Source organism: Colletotrichum orchidophilum (genome assembly GCF_001831195.1).
Source record: "Colletotrichum orchidophilum strain IMI 309357 chromosome Unknown Scaffold_140.1, whole genome shotgun sequence".
Lineage (NCBI taxonomy): Eukaryota > Fungi > Ascomycota > Sordariomycetes > Glomerellales > Glomerellaceae > Colletotrichum > Colletotrichum orchidophilum.
The window spans coordinates 16663-41190 of record NW_019173096.1 but is presented as its reverse complement, the minus strand read 5'-3'; the positions used below and the strand labels follow the sequence as shown (position 1 = coordinate 41190).

The 24528-nt window shown below is 18.3% G+C and overlaps 2 protein-coding genes across 2 annotated transcripts; one reads left to right on the top strand and one right to left on the bottom strand.

Annotated features, from left to right (window-relative positions):
- Window positions 1–1190: 1190 nt before the first annotated feature.
- Window positions 1191–1310, top strand: CORC01_12012 (uncharacterized protein; the record flags this gene model as incomplete). The annotated part of the gene is made up of 1 exon (XM_022623634.1): window positions 1191–1310. A coding segment is annotated over one exon (120 nt), but the record flags the coding sequence as incomplete, so codon positions are not given.
- A 4369-nt stretch (window positions 1311–5679) lies between these two features.
- CORC01_12011 (uncharacterized protein) lies at window positions 5680–23807 on the bottom strand (the record flags this gene model as incomplete). The annotated part of the gene is made up of 3 exons (XM_022623633.1): window positions 5680–5695; window positions 14622–14636; window positions 22810–23807. 3 exons carry the CDS (start codon window positions 23805–23807, stop codon window positions 5680–5682), a joined length of 1029 nt encoding a protein of 342 aa, XP_022469845.1.
- Window positions 23808–24528: the final 721 nt, after the last annotated feature.

The window sequence follows — 24528 nt, the reverse complement described above, 5'->3', positions numbered from 1 at the left end:
ATACTATTCGATATTAACGATTTTATTATTAAAAAAAAGCCGATTTAAATAAATAATTGAGATAATAAGAATTTATAAGCTTTTAAAAAGAACTAAATTAGCTTATTAAAGACTTAAAAAACTATTTATATAACCGATATATTTTAAATATATAATTTAATATTAAAATATTTAAAAACTATAAATTATTTCTTAAAAAAAAAGAACTTATTAATAAAAAAATAAACAATATTTATAATATTATTAACGTATTATATTTATTTATTAAAAAACAAAAGCGTTTTAATTTAATAATTAATTATAAATAGCTTATAAAAAAAACGAATATTAGCTTTTAAAATATTAAAAAACTAAATATATTAATTATAAAAAAACGATAAAAGGCGGTTAAAATAAATAAGTTTTTATATTTTATAATACTCTTTAATAAAAAATATTTATAATTTAAATTTTAAATAAATAAATATAATATAAATATTATTATTAATAACGGCGCTTAAAGAATTTTTATTTTATTAAGAACGGTAAATAAATATAAATTATTATAAATATAAAAAACGAATTTATATATTTTACGAATAATAAAAAAAAAATAAGTTAATTATAATAATAAATATATTAATTAAAAGACTATTTATTTTATAATATATATTAATAATTAATTAAAATAATTAAAATACGATATTATAAAAATCGGAAATACCGTTATTATTTTAAAAATTTTATAATTATAAAAATATAATTTATTAATAGATTAAAAAACCGGTTAATTTTATTAAATAAATTTAATTATTAAATAATTTAAAAAAAAGGTTTAAATAAATTTTATATAATATTTAATAAACGAAAATAAATTAAATATATCGCTTTTATTAAAACGATAAAACTTATTAAAATATTCGTATTCGGTATAAATAATTAAAAATTAAACCTATTTTAAATTATATTTAAAAAATATTAGATTTATATAAAACTATTTGTTTTAAAAAAAAAATAAGATTATTAAAATATAGTAATTAAAATATAAAAATCGAATTAAAAAAAAGAATAAAATTTAAGTTTTATTTATTATGTTTTATAAATTAATTTAAATATAATAAACTTAATAAGTATATTAACGATAGATTTAAAAAAAGTTATATTAAATTATTAATTTTTTTAATAAAAGTATTAATTTTTTTTATTTTTAAAAAAGTAAAAAAAAGCTTAGATTTATAATCGATTATAAAAGACTTAACGAGATTATTAAAAAGAATTATTACTTATTATTTTTTATTATAAAACTTAAGGAAATATTATATAGAGCTTAATAATTTATTATAATAGACTTTAAAAAAATATTTAATTAAATTAAAATTAAAAAAAGAGACGAATAAAAAATAGTATTTTAAATATATAAAAAACTTTATAAATACTTAGTTATATTTTTCGGATTTATTAATATACCCGTTATATTTTAAATAATAATTAATTACGTATTTAAAAAGTACGTTAATATTTTTATAATTATTTATTTTAACGATATCCTTAACTTTTTTTTTAATTTTAAAACGTATAAAAAATACGTTTATATAATATTTTAAAAACTTTAAAATATAAAGCTTTTTATTAAGCTTAATAAATATAAATTTTATATATAAAAAATAGATTTCTTTAGTTATATAATTATATTAAAATAAATTTATATATAAATATTTTAAAAAAAAATAGTTAAGGATTAGTTTATATTTATTAATATTAAAAACGTATAATTATTTTAAAATTCGTTAACTTTTATTAACGATTCTTTAAAAACTATATTAATATTATTAAACTTTTTAATAATTTAATAAAAAAAAATATAATTTTTATTTAAAATAAAAAATATAAATTTTTTTTTAATAAAGTTAAGGACTTAATTATATTAAAATTAATAATTATAATCCCGGACTTAAAAAAATTATTTAAAATCGAGACCGACGTTTTAAATTTTATTATAAAAATTATTTTAAAATAATAAGATTAATAAAGAGTATTTTATTTTTATATATTTTATTTTAAAACGTTTTATAAAATAAAATTAAATTAATAAATTTATAATAAAAAATTAATAATTATAATTAAAGTTTTTAAAAAATAAAAACTATAGTTTTTAAATATTAAATACGAAGTTATTATTTATATAAATTATAAAAACTTTATAAATTTTAGAGTAAATAAGAATTTAAATAAACGATAAATTAAATAAAACGAATTCTTATTAAAATTTAATTTTTAAATTATTTATTAAAAAAGTTTAAAAAACAGTAAAATAAACGCTTTTAATAAACGATTTAATTATAAAATTACGGTCTTTAAAGAAATATAAGTAATTTTTAAATACGATAATAACGGTAATTTTATATTTATTATAAAACTTTTTATAATAATTAAAAAAGTTAATATTAGCTTATTTAGAAAAATAACTTTTAAGTTTATTATAAAAATTTATAATATTTAAGTATATAGTTATTAAAATGTTATAAAAATATAAAAACGAATTCGTTAATATTATAATAAAACCGTTATAAAAATAAAAGTCGTTAAGGCTATTAAAAACTATAATATTTATAAGAAAAATAAAAATAGCTTTTATAAACTTTATAAAAAACTATAACTATTATTAATACCCTTAAAAATATAGTATTTAATTTTTTTAAACTTTATTATTAAATTATTAAAGTTTAAAAAACTATTAATAAATATATCGTACGACAATATCTTAATTATCGTTAATCGACTTACTAAGTTTATTTATTTTATATTATATTAAGAAGTAAATAATATTAAAGAATTAATATATACCTTTTTTAAAATAGTTATTATTAACTATAGTTTATTTAAGGAAATAGTTTCTAATAAAAATAAGTTATTTACCGTTAAGTTTTAAAATTTTTTAATTTCGTAGCTCGGTATAGATTATAAATTATTAACCTTTTTTTATTTATAAACCGATAAATAAATAAAAAAGATTAATTAGATTTTCGAAATATATTTCCGTTGTTATATAAATTACGACTAAGATAATTAAATAATATTACTATTAATAGCCTAGTTTATATATAATAATATAGTTAATAAAAGTATAAAAGAATCCCTTTTCTATTTTAATTACGAATTTTAATTAATTATATATAAAAAGGGAATTAATATACCGGCGTCGTAAATTAATATACCAACGTCGCTTTTATACCGGCGTCACTATTTAACCTTTTAATTAATTTAAAAAAAAATACTTCTTTATAAAAACGGTAAAAATAATTATATTAATATAGCTATTTTTACCCTTTTTTTTAACTTAAACTTTTATTTAAGATTTTTAAAAATACGTATTATAACTTATTTTTATTATAATTTTATAAATTTTAAATAAAGATTATATAATTTTTAAAAAGGCTTATTATTTAATTATTTTTTATAACGTATTTATAAAGATTTATTATTATTATAAACTATTTTTTATTAACTCCGTTTTTTTTGAATATTAAACTATATTAGCTATTTATTTATATAATTCCTTATTATTTTCTTTTTATTAAAAACGCTAAACTAGCTTTTTATTTATTATTAAAATAAACTTAATATTTAATTTTAACTTAATTAATTTATTTTTTATATAAACTTAATTAACGTCGACTTATTTTTATTTTTAAATAAGCGACCTTATTATTTACTATTTACGTTTTAATTATTATAAATAGTACGGGCTTAATTAATTAATTAGCCCTTTTTAAATAAAGTTAATTATAATAAAATAAACTATATTATATTTTTTAAGTTATTGTAAAGGGATATAATAATTTTAAAATTAAAAATCCGTTAATATAAATTTAAAAAAAACGTTTTTTAAAAACGTTACCGAGGGTATACTTTTTATTTATTAAAAATAATTAAATCTATTATTTTAAAATAGATTTTATAATAATATAAAATACTTAATTTAATTAAAATAGTATAATTTAAATTATAATTTTTAAAAAAGGTTAAGAATAGCCTTTTATTAAATAGTATTATTTTCTTTATTAACCGGTATTATTTTTTAATTAATATAAAATATTTTAAAAAAAGTATTATTAAAAGTTCCCTTAAGTATTTAAAATAAGTATTTATATACTCTTAGTTTATAAATATTTTATTTTTAATATAAGCTTATTTAAAGCCTATTTTTTAGTTATTAATTATATTTTATATAATATCGATAAATCAATATAAATAATTAAAACTGTTTAAAAAATAACTCTTAATATTATTATTATTTAATTTAATATTAAAAGTAACGCGAATATTAAAGTTTTAATATTTTTAAATAAAATAGTAGGCCTTTTATATTTTTAAAAATAAATATATTATATAGAGGTATTAAAAAATTAAGCGTTAATTGTTAAACTTTTTATAAAGCTTAATCTAAGCTTTTTTAAAAGCGTACTTAGTCTTAATAAAAATAATAAGTTTTTATATTATAAAAACCTTACGATATATATAAGGGGGGGGCTTATTAATAAATATATTAATATAAGCCTTATTTTTATTACTTAGCGTAGTTATTATTTATATTAATAATTAATATCCCTTGTTATTAAACCTATTACTATTATTATTATAGCTACGTTTTTTAACTTACTTCTATTTAGCCCTAAATATAATATTAGAATTAATATAATAGATATAAAATTATTATTAAATATTTAGGAACTATTTATTTAGTATAGCCTTTATTTATTTATTATAATTTATAATAATAATAATAAGGTAACGGATTAAATATTAGTTTATAAGTTAACGGATATTTATTAAAAAAAACTAAAAACTTTTTGATTTTTTATTATTAATAAAGCTAAACGTAGCGTTATAAATAAATTTAAAGTAAATTTATTTACTAATTTAAAAGAAAAGGAGCTTAAAATAATTAATATTATAAATATTATTAAAATTAATTACTTTAAGGAATCGCTTCTATATTTAAAAATAATAAGGAAAGGTCTAAATAAAGTTAATAAAACGGTTTAGCTTATCGTTTATTTATTTTATTACGTATAAGATATTTCGCTTATTAAATAACTTAATTAACGCTATAATTAGCGAATATCTAGTTAATTTTTTTTAATTTATATAAGCTTTAATATTATAAATATTTTATTAAGTAAATAAGGATTTTAAAAACTACTCCTAAATAATAATACGTATATCGTAAGCCCGAATCCTAATTCGTCAGCTTATAATTTTAATAATATTTTAAACTATTTAAATAAGCTTATAATATAAAAGATATATAAAGGCTTTAAGACTAAGGTTATAATTATATTAATTATATTAAGGGTTTAAATAATAACGTAAAAATTATTTACTTTCCTTTTAAACTTCGATAATAATTTATTATTTATAATTATATTTATAAAATTTACATTATTAAATATTAATATTTTATATAAGCCTAGGCTTACTAAACCGATTATATTAAAAAATATATCGAATAATTCGGCCTTAAGCTTTATATTTATTCCGTTTTATAATATTAAATTTATTAGTTTTTATAAAAATATTAACTTAATCGAAAAAGGTATTATAAATTTATTTTAAATTATTAAAAATTAATAAGTTTAGGATTTTAGTTATAAAAAAAAATAAAGATCGGTTATTTAAAATATAATAAAAAACTTTAATTTAGAAAAACGCTTCGCTTTAAAAAAAGGATTAATATAAGGGTAAATAAAGTAATAAATTAATTTAAAAACCTTATATTTTTTATTATTAACGGATATATTTTTATTATTAAAAGAGTATTATTATTAATTATTAATTAGTTTTAATAATTTATAAAATAAATTAAAAAATATTAATAAACTATTTTATTATAAAATAAAAAAGTTATTAAAACTATTTATTAAAAAAAGAAGGGCTATATTTTAAAAAAAATTATAAAAAAGTAATCCGCTAAGTTTTTATTATTTTTTTTAAGAAATAATAAGTAAAATATAATATAAGTTTTATATTAAAATAATTATTTATAAAAAGTCGCGTATTTTATAATATACCGACTAAAAGCTTAGTAATAAGATTATATTATTTTTAAAAATTATTAATTTTATAAAATTAATTAACGCTTAGGCGGTTGCTTTTTAAAAAGGGAGATAATAGCGGTTAATTAAATAATAATAAAAGGCCGTAATTAATTAATAATCGCTTTTATAAAAAGGGTCGCTTTTATAAAAAAAGAGGTATTATACGTTTTTATATAATAAAAATGAAATAATATATTAATACTTTTTTCTAAAAATTTCTTATAGATTTCTTAATAAAATCTTTTAAATATATTATAAAAATTTTAAAAAAAACTTTTAAAAAATCTTAAAAAAAATTTTATAATTTCTTTTAAAAAAAATAAAAGAAATCTTTAGGGATTTTTTATGATCTTTTTTAAAAAACTTTTAAAAAAATCTTAAAGAAATTTTAAAGAAATCTTAAGTTTTTTTTAAATATTTTATTTAAAAAAAATCTTTAAGAAATCTTAAGAATTTCGTAGCCTTTTTTTTTTAAATAGTTATATATAAAAAATAAAAAATTTAATTATAAATTATAATAATTATTATTATATAAAAATTAATTTCGATTATAAAATCTTTATAAGTATAATAATTTATATTATTATAAAAACTATATATTAAAGAGCTTTATTTTAAAGTAGGGTTTAATATATAAAGTAAATAAATATATAAAAAAATTAATATAATAATATAATAATAAGTACATAGCTTTATAAAAAGACGTAGAGAAAAATAAATATACGTATATTAATCTATTTTTTATAAAAGTATCGCTTTTAAACATAAAAATAATTTTTATTTTATTTTATATTAATATTTACTACATATAAGTTTTAAATAGCGTTAGAAAACTTAATTTAAATCTTTATTTATTACTTTTTTTATTATAATATTTTTTAAAACCTCGGTTATTTTATTAATAATATAAGAAAGTAAAATAATAACGTCGTTAAAAAATACGTTATTTATAATTTAAATATTTAACTCAACCGTAATAATATAATAAAAATTAGCCTAACTAAATTTAGTATCATAAAGGTAACTTTTAATTATAATGATTATTATAATAATAGTTTTATATTTCTTAACATAAGAAATTAAAATAAGTTTTTAGTTATAGTAATATCCTTTTTAAATGGTTTTATTTATAAAGTAAGTAAATCGGGCTATGTTTATAATAAATCTAAGTATAATAAGGACTTTTATTAAATAAAAGTATAAGAGAACGGATTCGTTTATAATAAAGTTTATAAGAATTATATAAATTAAACGGTATATAATATTAATATTAATGATACCTTTACTATATAGGATTAGCATATATTTATTATTATTTTAGTCGATTAAATCCGGCTTAGGCTCGAATTTATAAGCTATTTCTTTAAATAAGAACTTATAAAAGTTTTTATTAATAGTTAAGAAACGAGTTTTTTTTACGGCTATAATAATACTTATATTTATAAATATAATTTTCGTTTTTAAAAAATAAAAGATAGGAATATTAACGAAAAGTTATTATTAAGCGTTTTAAAATAAAGTATCGTTTATAGATTTATTAATAAGGTTAATAGTAATATACTTATGGGAAGTTTAGTAAGAGTTATTAAATAATTAGTAAGCGAGCTTCGGTTTTAAAAGTTTAGTTACGATAGCTTTATTAAAGAAATTTCGTAATATATTTCTTATTTTTAAATTATCGTTTTAAAAGCTAAGTATTACGGCTACGAAGTCCTTTTTAATTATATTATTAATAGCTAGGGTTTTAATTAATTTTTATATTATTTTAAAGAAGTAAAAGGATTCGTATATTTCCACCGTTAGTTTAATAATAAAATTATTTTTATTAATATATTAAAAAGGGGTAATATATATATTATTAACGTTATAGTTTTAATTAATTATAATTATAACCGATATTTTAATAAGGATAATAAAAAGAATAAAAGTTTATAAAATAACTTCGGCGTCGGTATTTATATCGAGTATATTAAATAATTCTTTATCGTCGTTAAGTTTTTATAAAAAAGGGTCGAGATTTATAAAGATTACTAGTTTTTAAATACGATTTAATAATATTTAACCTTTATATATAAAAATATTATCTCGGCCGAGCTTAATAACGTAAAATAACTAAAGGTTTTTTTAAAAAAACTCGTTAAGCATACTCCTCGTCCGTATTAATATTAAAATTTAATCTATTTTAAAAAATAATATATTTTATAATAAAAATATTTAGTTACGTATACCTACGTTTAATTACTTAATTTTATAAATAGTAAGTAAAAACTTTATTTTTATAAAAGTATTTATTTATATATTTATTTAATTTAATACTTTTAATAAAACCTTTTTTTTTATTATAAATATATAATATATAAAAATAATTATAAAATTTAAAGTCTCTTAAGTAGCGGCCGTTTTTATAAGATATATAAAAAAAATTTTTAAAATCGTAATTTTTTTAAAGGTATTAATATATAATATTAAAGATAAAGTATTACGTCCGTATTTTACGACGTATAAAAGGGGGTTATAAAAGGATTAGGGTTACCCTAACCGAAATCCTAAATCTATTAATTCCTAACGATCTAAAATAAATTTATAATACTTTTTTCAATTAAGTTAATATTTTTATACAAATTAATAGATTTAGTATTATAAAGCGGAATAAATATAAAGCTTAAGGCCGAATTATTTAATATATTTTTTAATATAATCGGTTTAATAAGCCTAGGCCTATATAAAGTATTAGTATTTAATAGCGTAAGTTTTATAAATGCGGTTATAAATAGTAAATTATTACCGAAGCTTAAGAGGAGGGTAAATGGCTTTTATATTATTATTTAGATTTTTAATATAGTTAATATAATTATAGCCCTAGTTTTAAAGCTTTTGTATACCTTTTATATTATAAGTTTATTTAGGTAGTTTAGGATACTATTAAAATTATAAGCCGATAAATTAAGATTCAGGCTTACGATATGCGTATTATTATCTAAGAATAGTTTTTAAAATCTTTATTTACTTAGCGAGATATTTATAACGCTAAAACTTATATAAATTAAAAAAAATTAGTTAGATATTTGCTAATTATAACGTTAATTAAGCTATTTAATAAGCGAAATATTTTATACGTAGTAAAATAAGTAAACGACGAGCTAAACCGTTTTATTAACTTTATTTAGACTTTTTTTTATTATTTTTAAATATAAAAGCGATTCTTTAAAATAATTAATTTTAATAATATTTATAATATTAATCGTTTTAAGCTTTTTTTTTTTAAATTATTAAGTAGATTTGTTTTGGATCTATTTATAACGCTACGTTTAGCCTTATTAATAACGAGAAATTAAAAAGTTTTTAGTTTTTCTTAATAAGCATCCGCTAACTTATAAATTAATATTTAATTCGTTACCTTATTATTATTATTATAGATTACGATAAATAAATAAAAACTATATTAAATAAGTAGTTCTTAGACGTTTAGTAATAACTTTATATTTACTATATTAATTTTAATATTATACTTAGGGTTAAGTAGAAATAGGTTAAGGAACGTAGCTATAATAGTAATAGTAATAGGTCTAATAACGAGGGATATTAGCTATTAATATAAATAATAGCTACGTTAAGTAATAAGGATAAGGCCTATATTAATATATTTATTAATAAGCCCCCCCCTTATACATATCATAGGGTCTTTATAATATAAAAGCTTATTATTTTTGTTAAGACTAAGTACGTTTTTAAGAAAACTTAGATTAAGTTTTATAAAGAATTTAACGACTAACGCTTAATTTTTTAGTATTTTTATATAATATATTTATTTTTAAAAATATAATAGGCTTACTATTTTATTTAAAAATATTAAAACTTTAGTGTTTGCGTTACTTTTAGTATTAAATTAAGTAATAATAATATTAAAAGTTATTTTTTAAACGGTTTTAGTTATTTATATCGATTTATCAATATTATATAAGATATAATTAATAATTAAGAGATACGTTTTAAATAAGTTTATATTAAAGATAAAGTATTTATAGGCTAGGAGTATATAAATATTCGCTTTAAATATTTAAATAAATTTTTAACGATACTTTTTTTAAAATATTTTATATTAATTAAGAAGTAATACCGGTTAATAAAAAAAGTAATACCGTTTAATAAGAGGCTATTTTTAACTTTTTTTAAAAACTATAGTCTAGATTATATTATTTTAATTAAGCTGGGTATCCTATATTATTATAAGATTTATTTTAAAATAGTAAATTTAATTATTTTTAATAAATAGGAAGTATACCCTCGGTAGCGTTTTTAAAAAACGTTTTCTTTAGATTTATATCGGCGGATTTTTAACTTTAAAATTACTATATCTCTTTATAATAAATTAAAAAATATAACGTAGCTTATCTTATTATAACTAGCTTTATTTAAAAAAGGTTAGTTAGTTAATTAAGCCCGTATTATTTATAATAACTAAGGCGTAAATAATAAATAACAAGGTCGCTTATTTAAGAATAAAAATAAGTCGACGTTAACTAGGCTTATATAAAAAATAAGTTAGTTAAATTAAAATTAAATTTTAAGTTTATTTTAGTAATAAATAAAGAGCTAGTCTAGCGTTTTTAATAAAGGGAGGATAATAAGGAATTATATAAATAAACGGCTAATATAGTTTAGTATTTAAAAGAAACGGAGTTAATAAGAAATAGTTTATAATAACGATAAATCTTTATAAGTACGTCATAAGAGGTAATTAAATAATAAGCCTTTTTAAGGGTTATATAGTCCCTATTTAAAATTTATAAAACTATAATAAAAGTAAATTATAATACGTATTTTTAAAAATTTTAAATAAGAATTTAAGTTAAAAAAGAGGGTAAGAATAACTATATTAATATAGTTATTTTTATCGCTTTTATAAGGAGGTATTTTTTTTTTAAGTTAATTAGAAGGTTAAATAGCGACGTTGGTGTAAAAGCGACGCCGGTGTATTAATTTACGACGCCGGTATATTAATTCCCTATTAAAAAAACTTCTTAAAAATATTAAGAGTATTTTTTTAACGGCTTAGGAAGTGTAAGTTAATAATATTTTTAATATTATCGATTAGGACGTTATAATAATTAAGAATTTTAGGTTTAAATTTAATTTTAATACTCCTTAAAAAGCTATTAAGAATTTTAAAGGTTCGTAACGGGTTTTTATATATTATTTTTATATTCGTAATCTTTTTATTTAATAAAATACTTTTTATGTCTTTTTTTAATTCGGTAGTCGATAACTCGTTCGACCTCGTATTTTAATTTATTAAGTTTAATAATAATACGATTTTTAGTATATAAACTTTTAAATACTGGTTTTAAAAGTGAGATATAAAAAATTAAGTAATATCGTATCGTTTTTAAAAGTTTTAATTTAAAATTAACTAATAAAACTTTTTTAATAATTTTAAAAGGTTTAAGTTTTTTATAATTTAATTTATTATTTAATTGTTTTATTTTAATATTGCGGTAAAGGAAATATTTATTATTTCTTTTTTTTTAAATTAATTTATTAATTTTTAATTTATTAACGTATTTCTTTATTCGCTATTATATAAATTTAAAATTTAAAAAGGCTTCTTTTTAAATTTTTTTAAATTTATTTACGTTTATTATAGCTTTTATAATTTATAATCTTTTACGTACTTCTTTATATATAGTTAATTAAAATCTATAATTAAAATAAAAAAGGGATTTTTTTATACTTTCGTTAACTATGTTATTATATATAAACTAGGCTATTAATAATAATATTACTTAATTATTTTAATCGTAATTTATATAATAACGGAGGTATATTTTAAAATTTTAATTAATTCTTTTTATTTATCTATCGGTTTACGAATAGAAAGAGGTCGATAATTTATAATTTATATTAAGTTATAAGATTAAAAATCTTTAAAACTTAACGGTAAATAACTTATTTTTATTGGAAATTATTTTTTTAAATAAACTATAGTTAATAATAACTATTTTAAAAAAGGTATATATTAATTCTTTAGTATTATTTACTTTTTCTATATAATATAAAATAAGTAAATTTAATAAGTCGGTCGATAATAATTAAAATACTATCGTATTATATATTTATAAGTAGTTTTTTAGACTTTAATAAGTTAATAATAAAATCTTAAGAAATTAAATACTATATTTTTAGTAGTATCGATAAAGGTTATAGCTCTTTATAAAGCTTATAAAGGCTATTTTTACTTTTCTTATAAATATTATAATTTTTAATAGCTTTAACAATTTCTATTTTTATAACGGTTTTATTATAATATTAATGAATTTATTTTTATATTTTTATAATATTTTAGTAACCGTATACTTAAATATTATAAACTTTTATAATAAGTTTAAGAGTTATTTTTTTAAATAGGCTAATATTAGCTTTTTTAATTATTATAAAAAGTTTTATAATAAATATAAGATTACTATTATTATTATATTTAAGGATTATTTATATTTTTTTAAGGATCGTAACTTTGTAATTAAATTGTTTATTAAAAACGTTTATTCTATCGTTTTTTAAATTTTTTTAATAAATAATTCGGAAATTAAATTTTAATAAGAATTTGTTTTATTTAATTTATTATTTATTTAAATTCTTATTTATTATAAAGTTCGTTAGGTTTTTATAATTTATATAAATAATAACTTCGTATTTAGTTTTTAAGAATTAAAGTTTTTATTTTTTAAAAGCTTTGATTATAATTATTAATTTTTTATTATAAATTTATTAATTTAGTTTTATTTTATAAAACGTTTTAAAATAGAATATATAAAAATAAAATACTTTTTATTAATCTCGTTATTTTAAAATAACTTTTATAATAAAGTCCGAAGTATTAATTTTAATTTTAAATAGTTTTTTTAAATCTAGAATTATAATTATTAGTTTTAAAATGACTAAGTCTTTAATTTTATTAAAAGTCTTTTTATATTTTTTATTTTAAATAAAGGTTATATTTTTTTTTATTAAGTTATTAAAAGGTTTAATAATATTAATATAGTTCTTAAGGAATCGTTAGTAAAAGTTAACGAATTTTAAAAATAATTATACGTTTTTAATATTAATAAATATAAGCTAATCCTTAATTACTATTATTTTAAATACTTATATATAAATTTATTTTAATATAATCGTATAGTTAAGGAAATTTATTTTTTATATATAAAATTCGTATTTATTAAGCTTTATAAAAAGCTTTATATTTTAAAATTTCTAAAATATTATATAAACGTATTTTTTATATATTTTAAAATTAAAAAAAAAAAAAATATCGTTAAAACAAATAATTATAAAAATATTAATATATTTTTTAAATATATAATTAACTATTATTTAAAATATAATAGGTATGTTAATAAGTCCGAAAGGTATAATTAAATATTTATAAAGTCTTTTATAAATTCGGAATATTATCTTTTATTTATCTTTTTTTTTAATTCTAATTTAATTAAATACTTTTTTAAAATCTATTATAATAAACCATTAAACTCTATATAATATTTCCTTAAGTTCTATAATAAAAAATAATAAATAATAATTTTTTTTAATAATTTCGTTAAGTCTTTTATAATTAATTATAAATTTAAGCTTTTTTTTATTTTTTTTAAATATAAATAAAATTAATATTCTTATTAAAAAGGATAATAATTTAATATAACCCTTTTTAAATTTATTATTAATATACATATTAAGTTCGTTACGTTCGAATTAATTTATAAAATATAATAAATAAAACTTAAATTATATTTCTTTTTTAATTCGATTTTTATATTTTAGCTATTATATTTTAATAGTTTTATTTTCTTTTTTAAAACGAATAATTTTATATAAATCCGGTATTTTTTAAATATAGTTTAAAATAGGTTTAATTTTTGATCGTCCGTATTAAATTTAAATATCTTAATAAGTTTTATTATTTTAATAAAAACGATATATTTAATTTATTTTCGTTTGTTAAGTATTATATAAAATTTATTTAAACCTTTTTTTTTAAATCATTTAATAACTAAGTTTATTTAATAAAATTAACCGGTTTTTTAATTTATTTATAAATTATATTTTTATAACTATAAAATTTTTAAAATAATATTAATATTTCCGATTTTTATAATATCGTATTTTAATTATTTTAATTAATTATTAATATATATCGTAAGGTATATAGTCTCTTAGTTAATATATTTATTATTATAACTAATTTTCTTTTTTTTACTATTTATAAAATATATAAATTTGTTTTTCATACTTATAATAGTTTATATTTATTTACCGTTTTTAATAAAATAAAAATTCTTTAAACGTTATTATTAATAATAACGTTTATATCGTATCCGTTTATTTAAAATTTAAATCGTAAATATTTTATATTAAAAAATATTATAAAATATAAAAACTTATTTATTTTAACCGCTTTTTGTCGTTTTTTTATAATTAATATATTTAATTTTTTAATATTTTAAAAGCTAATGCTTATTCTTTTTTTACGAGTTATTTATAATTAATTACTAAATCGGGGCGCTTCTATTTTTAATAAGTAAATATAATACGTTAATAATATCGTAAATATCGTTTATTTTTTTATTAATAAGTTTTCTTTTTTTAAGAAATAATTTATAATTTCTAAATATTTTAATATTAGATTATATATTTAAAATATATCGGTTATATAGGTAGTTTTTTAAGTCCTTAATAAGCTAATCTAGTTCTCTTTAGAAATTTATAAATTTTTATTATTTTAATTATTTATTTAAATCGGCTTCTTTTTTAATAATAAAATCGTTAATATTAAATAATATTTTATAATTAATTTTTAATTAAGTACGTCGTCAAGCGACGTTATAAAGTTTATTTAAATTATAAGGTAATTATTAGCTTATTAGCTATTCATAGTTTACTATATTAATATTATTTAAAAAAGGGTCGTAATTTAATTTTTTAATATTAGATTTCGTAAATATATTATTAATAATTCCTTTACTTAAGCTTTCTAACTTAGTATTTTTTTTAAATATAAGAAAGTTTTATTTTAAATAAAATATTATCCTTTATTATTATTTTAAATTATTTATATAATCGCTATTATAAAATAATAAGGACTATTTTTATAATTAAATATTAAAAAATATAAACGTTTATTATATAATAAGCCTTGTTTAGTTTTTTAATACGTTAATAATAATGTTTTTTTAACGTCTAAAGTCCGTATATTAAATATATAATATTTATTTTTTTATTAATTTCGTATTTTAATTAAAAGAGGTCTTTTTTTATTTTAATTTTTAATTGTTTTTAAAATTATTATTAAAATAAAACGAGTATTATTTTTATATTTAATCGCTTTTTTTTTAATAATCGGCCGGTTTTATAATAATTAATTAAGATATAAATATAGTTTTTATTATAATTTTTTATTATTAAAAAGTATTATTTATAATATTAAATTATTTTATTAAGTATTTATTATATTATATAAATAAATTTATTTAAAATCTATATTTTATAAATTAAGATCTCGTTTTTTAATTAAAATAAGTCGTTTTTATTTTTAATTATTATTTGTTTTTTTAATTTATTTCTTATTATCATAAAAGTTTATGCTTATTTAAGAAAATTAATAGGTTATATTTTAATTACTTCGTATATTATTAATAATATTTAAATATACTCTTTATTATAATCTTTAATAATTTTAAAACGTTAAACTATTTTTTATTTATTTATTATAATAAGGGTTTTATTAAAGGGTTTTTTAAAATACTATCTTAATTATTTTTTATTATCTCGGTAAATAAAATAGTTATTATCGTAATATATAATTTAAAAAAGTAATTTATAAAATACTTTTTTAAAAATAATATTAATCTATTTTTTAAAAATAGGTCGTTATTAAATTTATTTAAGCTATTTATAATCTTTAGTTATATATTTTAGTTTATTATAGTTATAATATTTAAATTCTTTTTTTTAATGGGATTAGTTTTATTTCGCTATATTAAAGTTTATAAATCCGCTATATTATTTATAAATAATAGTTTATTAAAGGTTATTATTTTCGTTATAACGGTATTTTTAATTAAAGTTATGTTAAGGTTATTATTAATAGTTACGTCTTAAGTTAAGTTTTTATTATTATTTTTTTTTTTTTTTATAAAAACGGTTATCGATTTTAATTATAAATTTAATATATTAAAAAAAATCGTTTAATTCGTTAATTTTAATAAGTTCGTTTTTAATTTTATTTTTTAGTTTTTAATAAAATATAAAAATCTTAATATCGTTAGTAAAATTAAATTAAATATTAAAACGTCTAAACTTAACTAAATAGTTTTTTATTAATTTAATTTATCGAAATTATAATATATTGCGCTTAGTTTATCGTTTTTTATTTAGATTTTAAAAAAGTAATTTAAAAACTTTTTTAAACTTATTAAAATTATAATAAATATTTTATATTTTAATAAAATATTTAATAAAAGTTTTTTTTTTAAAATACTTTTTTCTAAAAAGGTTTAAATTATTTAAAAGCTCGTTTTTTAAAAAAGCTAACGGCGTATATAATTTTCTTAATTTCATTATTAAAATCTTTTTAATAAAAATTTTAAAAGTTTTTAATTTAAATTAAAAGTCTTTTTAAAATTCTAAAGGTCTCGTCAAAAGTAATAAATATATTAAATTTAAGTTTTTATCGTCTTTTATTAAAAAAAATAATAACGATATTAACGGTATTTTAAAATATATTTATTTAATTAGTAAAGTTTAAAACTTTTTAATATTTATTTTTAAGTTTTTTAAACATAATATTAAATATTTTTTATATTTTAATAATATCGTAGTCGTTTTTAATTTAAGCTTTTATTAATTAAGCGGTATTAATATTAAAAAATTTATTTAGTTTTTTATTATATTTAACGCTTTTTTTAACGGCTTTACGTATTTAAGTATATATTATTTAGTTAAGAATTACGTTTCTATTAAAATCGAATTTAATATCGGGTATTTTTAAATCTTTTTTAGTTTAAAAAAGTTTAGTATTTAAAATTTAAGGCTGCTTATTTTTATTAAAAAAAAATTAAATAAATATCGTTTATATTATTTAATAAGTTTTTATAAAGTCGATTTATTAAATAAAAGTAATTAAAATATTACGGCTAGCTAGTTATAATAAAATTTATATTAATAAAAGTCGGGGTTACGATATTTATAAATAGTAATCGTTATAAAAATAATTTTAATAAAGCTATTATTTATAAATCGTAAAATAAATAAAGTTTTGGTAATTAATCGTAATTTTATTAAATAAATTCTTAATAAAAATAGTCAAAAGTAATCATTAGATTTAATATAAGAATTAATTATTAAAAAAGTTATAAAAGTCTATCCTTAAGCTTAGCTTAGGCTATCTTATATATAAATCTTAATTATAAATATATCTTTTATAATATCTTATTTATTATTATCTAACGGTTTATTAAATAATCGTCCGTTTTATATTTTTATAATTATTTATTTTATTTATTTATAAACGTCCGTTCCTTATCTTATTATAAAATTATAATTATATAACTTATTTATAGTTCTTTTATCTTAAGGGGAGCTATTTAAGTTCTTATTATTATATATATAGTATAATAGCCGTCGTAGGTTTTATAGGGCAGGGCCTTGGTCTAGCAATGCGTATTAAGTCGTAATAAATAAGTTAAAAAACGTAGCTATAATAATAATAATAATAAATTTAATAATAAAGGATATTAACTATTAATATAAATAATAGCTATATTAAATAATAAAAATAAGGCCTATATTAATATACTTATTAATAAGCCCCCCTTTTATACGTATTATAAAGTCTTTATAATATAAAAGCTTATTATTTTTATTAAAACTAAGCACGTTTTTAAAAAAGTTTAAACTAAGCTTTATAAAAAGTTTAATAACTAACGCTTAATTTTTTAATATTTTTATATAATATATTTATTTTTAAAAATATAATAAGCCCGTTACTTTATCTAAAAATATTAAAACTTTAATATTTACGTTATTTTTAATATTAAGTTAAGTAATAATAATATTAAAAATTATTTTTTAAACGGTCTTAATTATTTATATTAATTTATTAATATTATATAGGATATAATTAATAACTAAAAAATACGTTTTAAATAAGCTTATATTAAAAATAAAATACTTATAAGCCGAGAGTATATAAATACTCGTTTTAAATACCTAAGCGAACTTTTAACAATATTTTTTTTAAAATATTTTATATTAATTAAAAAATAATACCGGTTAATAAAAAAAATAATACTATTTAATAAAAGGCTATTTTTAACCTTTTTTAAAAACTATAATTTAAATTATATTATTTTAATTAAATTAAATATCCTATATTATTATAAAATCTATTTTAAAATAATAAATTTAATTATTTTTAATAAATAAAAAATTTACCCTCGGTAGCGTTTTTAAAAAACGTTTTTTTTAAATTTATACCGGCAGATCCTTAATTTTAAAATTATTATATCCTTCTATAATAAGTTAAAAAATATAATATAACTTATTTTATTATAATTAACTTTATTTAAAAAAAGTTAGTTAGCTAATTAAGCCCGTACTATTTATAATAATTAAAACGTAAATAGTAAATAACGAGGTCGTTTATTTAAAAATAAAAATAAATTAATGTTAGCTAAGTTTATATAAAAAATAAGTTAGCTAAGTTAAAATTAAATATTAAATTTATCTTAACGATAAATTAAAAATTAATTTAACGTTTTTAATAAAAGAAAGATAATAAAAAATTATATAAATAAATGGCTAATATAACTTAATATTTAAAAGAAAATAGAATTAATAAAAAATAGTTTATAATAACAATAAATTTTTATAAATACGTCGTAAAAAGTAATTAGATAATAAGCTTTTTTAAAAATTATATAGTCCTTATTTAAAATTTATAAGATTTTAATAAAAATAAGCTATAATATATATTTTTAAAAATCTTAAATAAAAACTTAAATTAAAAAAAAAGGTAAAAATAGCTATATTAATATAATTACTTTTACTACTTTTATAAAAAGGTATTTTTTTTTAATTAATTAAAAAGTTAAATAGCGACGCCGATATAAAAGCGACGCCGGTATATTAATTTATGACGCCGGTATATTAATTTTTTAAAAAAGGGGGCGTTATAAATAAATAAAAATTAAAATAATATAATAAGTTAAAAAGAGTCGGTTTTATTAAAAAAAACGGCGTTTAAAATAGAATTTTAATTCGATTTTAAAATAATAAGGTTAATAATAAGATACTAATCGTGTTTTTTATAATAGCTCCGTTAATAAGTTATTAATTAAGTTATTATATAATTAAAAATCGTTAATTTTATAAAATTAACTAATATTAAAATAGCTATTAATTAAAAAAGGAGACAATAATATATTTATATGTTAATATTTAAAAAATATATTACGTTATTAAGGCTATATTTTATAACTTAGCGGCGTAAATTACGCTAGGGTTTAATTATTAAAAATAATATACGTTAATATTAAATATAAAAATTATAATAATAAAAGAAATTTAAATAAAGAGAAAATATAAGAGTGGATTAGTAGAATTTAAATATATTAATAGTAAAATTTTAAATTAATTAGGATAGTAAATATATATGCCGCTATAAGGTATATATTTTTATATTAATTCTATATACTTTTATATTAATTTCTTTATTTAAAAGCTTATTTTTTAAAAAAGCTAACGTCGTATATAATCTTTTTAATTTTATTATTAAAATCTTTTTCATAAAAGTTTTAAAAGTTTTTAATTTAAATTAAAAATCTTTTTAAAATTCTAAAAGTCTTATTAAAAATAATAAATATATTAAATTTAAACTTTTATTATTTTTTATTAAAAAGGGTAATAACGATATTAATAGTATTTTTAAAACGTATTTATTTAATTAATAAGGTTTAAAACTTTTTAGTATTCGTTTTTAAATCTTTTAAACGTAGCGTTAAATATTCTTTATATTTTAATAATATTACGGTTATTTTTAACTTAAGCTTTTATTAATCGGGTAATAATAATATTAAAAAGGTCTATTAATTTTTTATTATATTAAATATTTTAATTAATAACGTAGCGTATTTAAATATATATTATTTTATTAAAAACCGCGTTTTTATTAAAATTATATTTAATATTAAATATTTTAATATTTCTTTCGGCTTAAGCTAGCTCGGCGTTTAAAGCCTAGGGCTTTTTACTTTTATTAAAAAATTTTTTAATAAATATCGTTCGTATTATTTAATAAGTTTTTATAAAATCGATTTATTAAATAAAAATAATTAAAATATTGTAATTAATTAGTCGTAATAAGGTTTATATTAATAAAAGTCGGGGCTATAATATTTATAAATAATAATTATTATTAAAATAGTTTTAAAAAACCTATTATTTATAAATCGTTAAATAAAAAGGCTTTAATAATTAATCGTAATTTTATTAATAAAACTTTTAATAAAAATAATTAAAAATAATTATTAAATTTAATATAAAAATTAATTATTAAAAAAGTTATAAAAATCTATTTTTAAACCTAGCTCGGGGTATTTTATATATAAATCTTAATTATAAATATATTTTTTATAATATTTTATTTATTATTATTTAATTATTTATTAAATAGTCGTCCGTTTTATATTTTTATAATTATTTATCTTATTTATTTATAAACGTCCGTTTTTTATTTTATTTTATAATTATAATTATATAATTTATTTATAATTCTTTTATTTTAAAAGGAGCTATTTAAGTTTTTATTATTATATATATAATATAATAGCCGCCGTAGGTCTTATGGGGCAGGGCCTTGGTTTAGTAATGCGTGTTAGGTCGTAATATTAGATAATATAACGATATATATTTATTAATCCGATTATATATATATAAATAAAGATTATATACTATAATTAATAGCAGTGTATAAAAAAGCTTTATATTATTAAAAATAATAAATAAACTTAACTTATTATAGATATAAAAGGATAAATTATATTAATTATAAATAGTAAAAAAAGAGTTAATTATGATAATAGATATATTAATTAAGAGACGGTACATTTTCTAATATATATTAATAATTAATAAGAAAAACAATAATACAATATTATAAAAATTAAAAATATTAACGTTATCCTAAGAATTTTATAATTATAAAAATATAACTTATAAATAAATTAAATAACTAGCTAAGTTTAATAAGAAGATCTAATTATTAAACGATTTAAAAAAAAGAGTTTAAACAGATTTATAATAATATTTAAAAAATAAAAATAAATATAGTATATAGTTTTTATTAAGATAATAAAAAACAATAAGATATTTATACTTAGTATTAACAATCGAGGATCATAACGACTTTAAATTATCCTCGAAAAGTATTAAATATATATAAAACTATTTATGAAACCTAAAAAAACAGGATTATTAAAATATAATATCTAAGATATAGAAATCGAACTTAAATAAGAAATATAATTTAAGTTTTATTTAATATACTCAATAGATTTAGAAGAAATAAGAATACTTTAATAAATATATTAATAAAAGACTTAAAAAGAGATATGTTTAACTATCTAATTCTTTTATAAAATTACTTTTATTTTTTATATTAAAAAAAGAGTAAAAAAAAGAAGACTTATTATTAACTATAGAAAACTTAATAAAATTATAAAAAAGAATTATTACCTTTTATTTTTTATTATTGAGCGTAGAGATTTATTATACGGACTTAATTAGTTTATTATAATAAACCTTAAGGAAGTATTTAATTAGATTTAAATAAAAAAATAAAAAAATAGAAAACTGTATTTTAAATACATAAAGGACTTTTTAAATACTTTATTATATCTTTTAGATTTATTAATATACTAATAAACTTTTAAATAATAATAAATATATACTAGCAAGCACTTCGGTAATATGAAAAAGGATAGAAATCCTACACTCCTATAATTATCGCTAATATACGGAGGCCTCGCCGAGTGTGCTGATATCACCAAATCCCAACATGTCAATGTCGGCCCAGGAATCCACGCCAACAGCCATTTCCATGAAGTCAAACCCCAGAGGCTGACCCATGGGCTGAGGATATATTGGGTAATTGACCAGCTCCGAAGAAAAGTCATTTGTCATCGCCGCGTCGTGCTCGGCACTCAATCTGGACGATCCGGTTGATCCGATGTGAGGAAAGTCCTGGGAGGATGCAGATATCAAGGCATCGATCTTTGTACAGAGCATTCGGACAACAGTTGCAGCATTCGCAGCAATCCCAAAACTTTGCCCAAATGTTAAAAAAACTGACAAGCCGAGTCCGATGGCATTTCTTGCCGCCTCTACTGCAGCGTGACGTGGAGTGGCCAATATGAACCCTGCCAAAGTGATGACCGCATTCCATTGCCACTGAAATGCCTCATGCCATCCATCAAGAATAGCTGTGGACGAAAGTGTTTGCTGGGTAATCTTTGACAGCTCTATCGCGTGATCGATACTTTTCACTGCGAGCGTTTCAACAAGACTCCCAGCCGCCGGAACTCTGTTGAATGAAATGAAGGGTCGGTAGAGATTGACAGACATGTGGTGATATTCCATTTCCAGAAGAAGGCGTTGTCTTTGGAGCCAGAGTGGGGCATACTGCTCAATGACGAGAGCGGAGCCATCAGTCGAGAGAAGGCAGCCATCGTTTTCCCGACTAGTTTTGAGCGCGCCCGGCAGATTCTGCACCCATTTCTCAATCGCTCGAATATGGGGTTTCAGGCTTTCGGCCACCTTTTCTAAACATGCGATGTCATCCCAGATTGTCTTGTCTCGGCCCAGTCCAAAGTCGTGGCCGTACAATGTAGTGTGGGCATCTCTAACCGTTTTGAACAGCTTGAGATGATGGAGGCTGAAACTTAACCAGGTAGCATCCCCTGAGATCGGAGCGAATCTAGATCCTGATAAGACTGAAGCTCCAAGCTGGTCGTCGGGAAGCAGCGGCATGGAAAATGAACCATGCAGTAAAAACGGGCGACCCAGCTTCATCCCGACTTTGCTGTCCAAAACATAGACGGCCCACCAGAGACGACGTCTTGCTTGGCGCTCTTTTTCTGCCATGTCAAGAGGGGGATCAATGTGAAGACCCAGCATGTAAGCTGTGCGTACAGCCAGACCGCAGATGCTATCTGCCATGTTATGGAACGATGCACCACAAACATAAATGGCTGACAGGAGATGGCACTGCAGGGTAGAAGTAGTAGGGCTTTCCATTTCCCCTGCTAGCAAAGTCTGCGCTCTTCGGTAATGCCACCGGCCGGCAGTTGTGGCATCGTTTTCTTCCACAATGTTTCCTTGACGGTTGCAGGGCAGAGTCGAGGCCCCATATTGCATGCACATGGCAACAACAATGTCGACCAGCGCTGATGATTTGCGAGTATGACCCGATGGCACGTCCACATAGAGTGTTTGGTAGTCTCTTTTGAAGTCGGCCTCATCGATAATGGCGTATACAGAAGTGTGGTATGTTTGCCAAAACAAATTGACGAAGTATTCCTCTTGAATAGGATTTAGATAAACACCCTCCTTGTTCCCATTAATGAGTGGCCTAAGCAGACGGGATGCGTCTTTTGACGTAGCATTTGACTGGTCAAGCATGCTGTCACTGCCGGTTGATCGGAGAAACAGGTGATCTGGCTGAGCGTACTCAACATCGGTGCTGAGAAATACACCAAGGCGGTGGATAAAGAAGTAGAGAGACGAAGGTCCGAACCACGCGACATGAGGTGACCGTGCAGGTCGAAGCAGAGCCCCATCCCACGGCTTACTTTGTGGTGAGGCGAACTCGCCTTCCAAATCTATGAATGGCGTTGACTCTGAGTCTGCGATTGGTTGTGAATGTATTGAAAAAAGAGTTTCGGGACTACTATGGTTGTCTCGCTGTCGTTGAAGCTCTCGTTCAAGGTCCCTTACCTTTAGCTTCAGTCGATCTATCTCTTGGTGAGCCTGGGAAAGGGTGGATGTTCTTGTCGCATCAGTATTGCTACACTGCTGGCCCCGGCCCCTGCAGTTCCTACATGGGGAGGCATCATCGCATTTGATGCGACGCAACCGGCACGCGTCACACGCCCTGCCGACTTGCCTCCTTTTTGGCTTGATTCCGGTCCTTGGCCGGGTCTCTGGGGGGTGTGGAGGAGGGGCAGAATCAGCCATGAGTCGTCAGCGTCGGCCAGGGTGATTGACAGGTGCGCTCAGACAAGAAGTCACAGCTATGATGAAATAGGCCTTGCAGGAAACGAGGCCTGTATTCTATGATTCAGGTAGGTTGAACAAGTTGAGATGATGGGATGTGGAGTCGGCGTTGACGATGCAAGTGGAC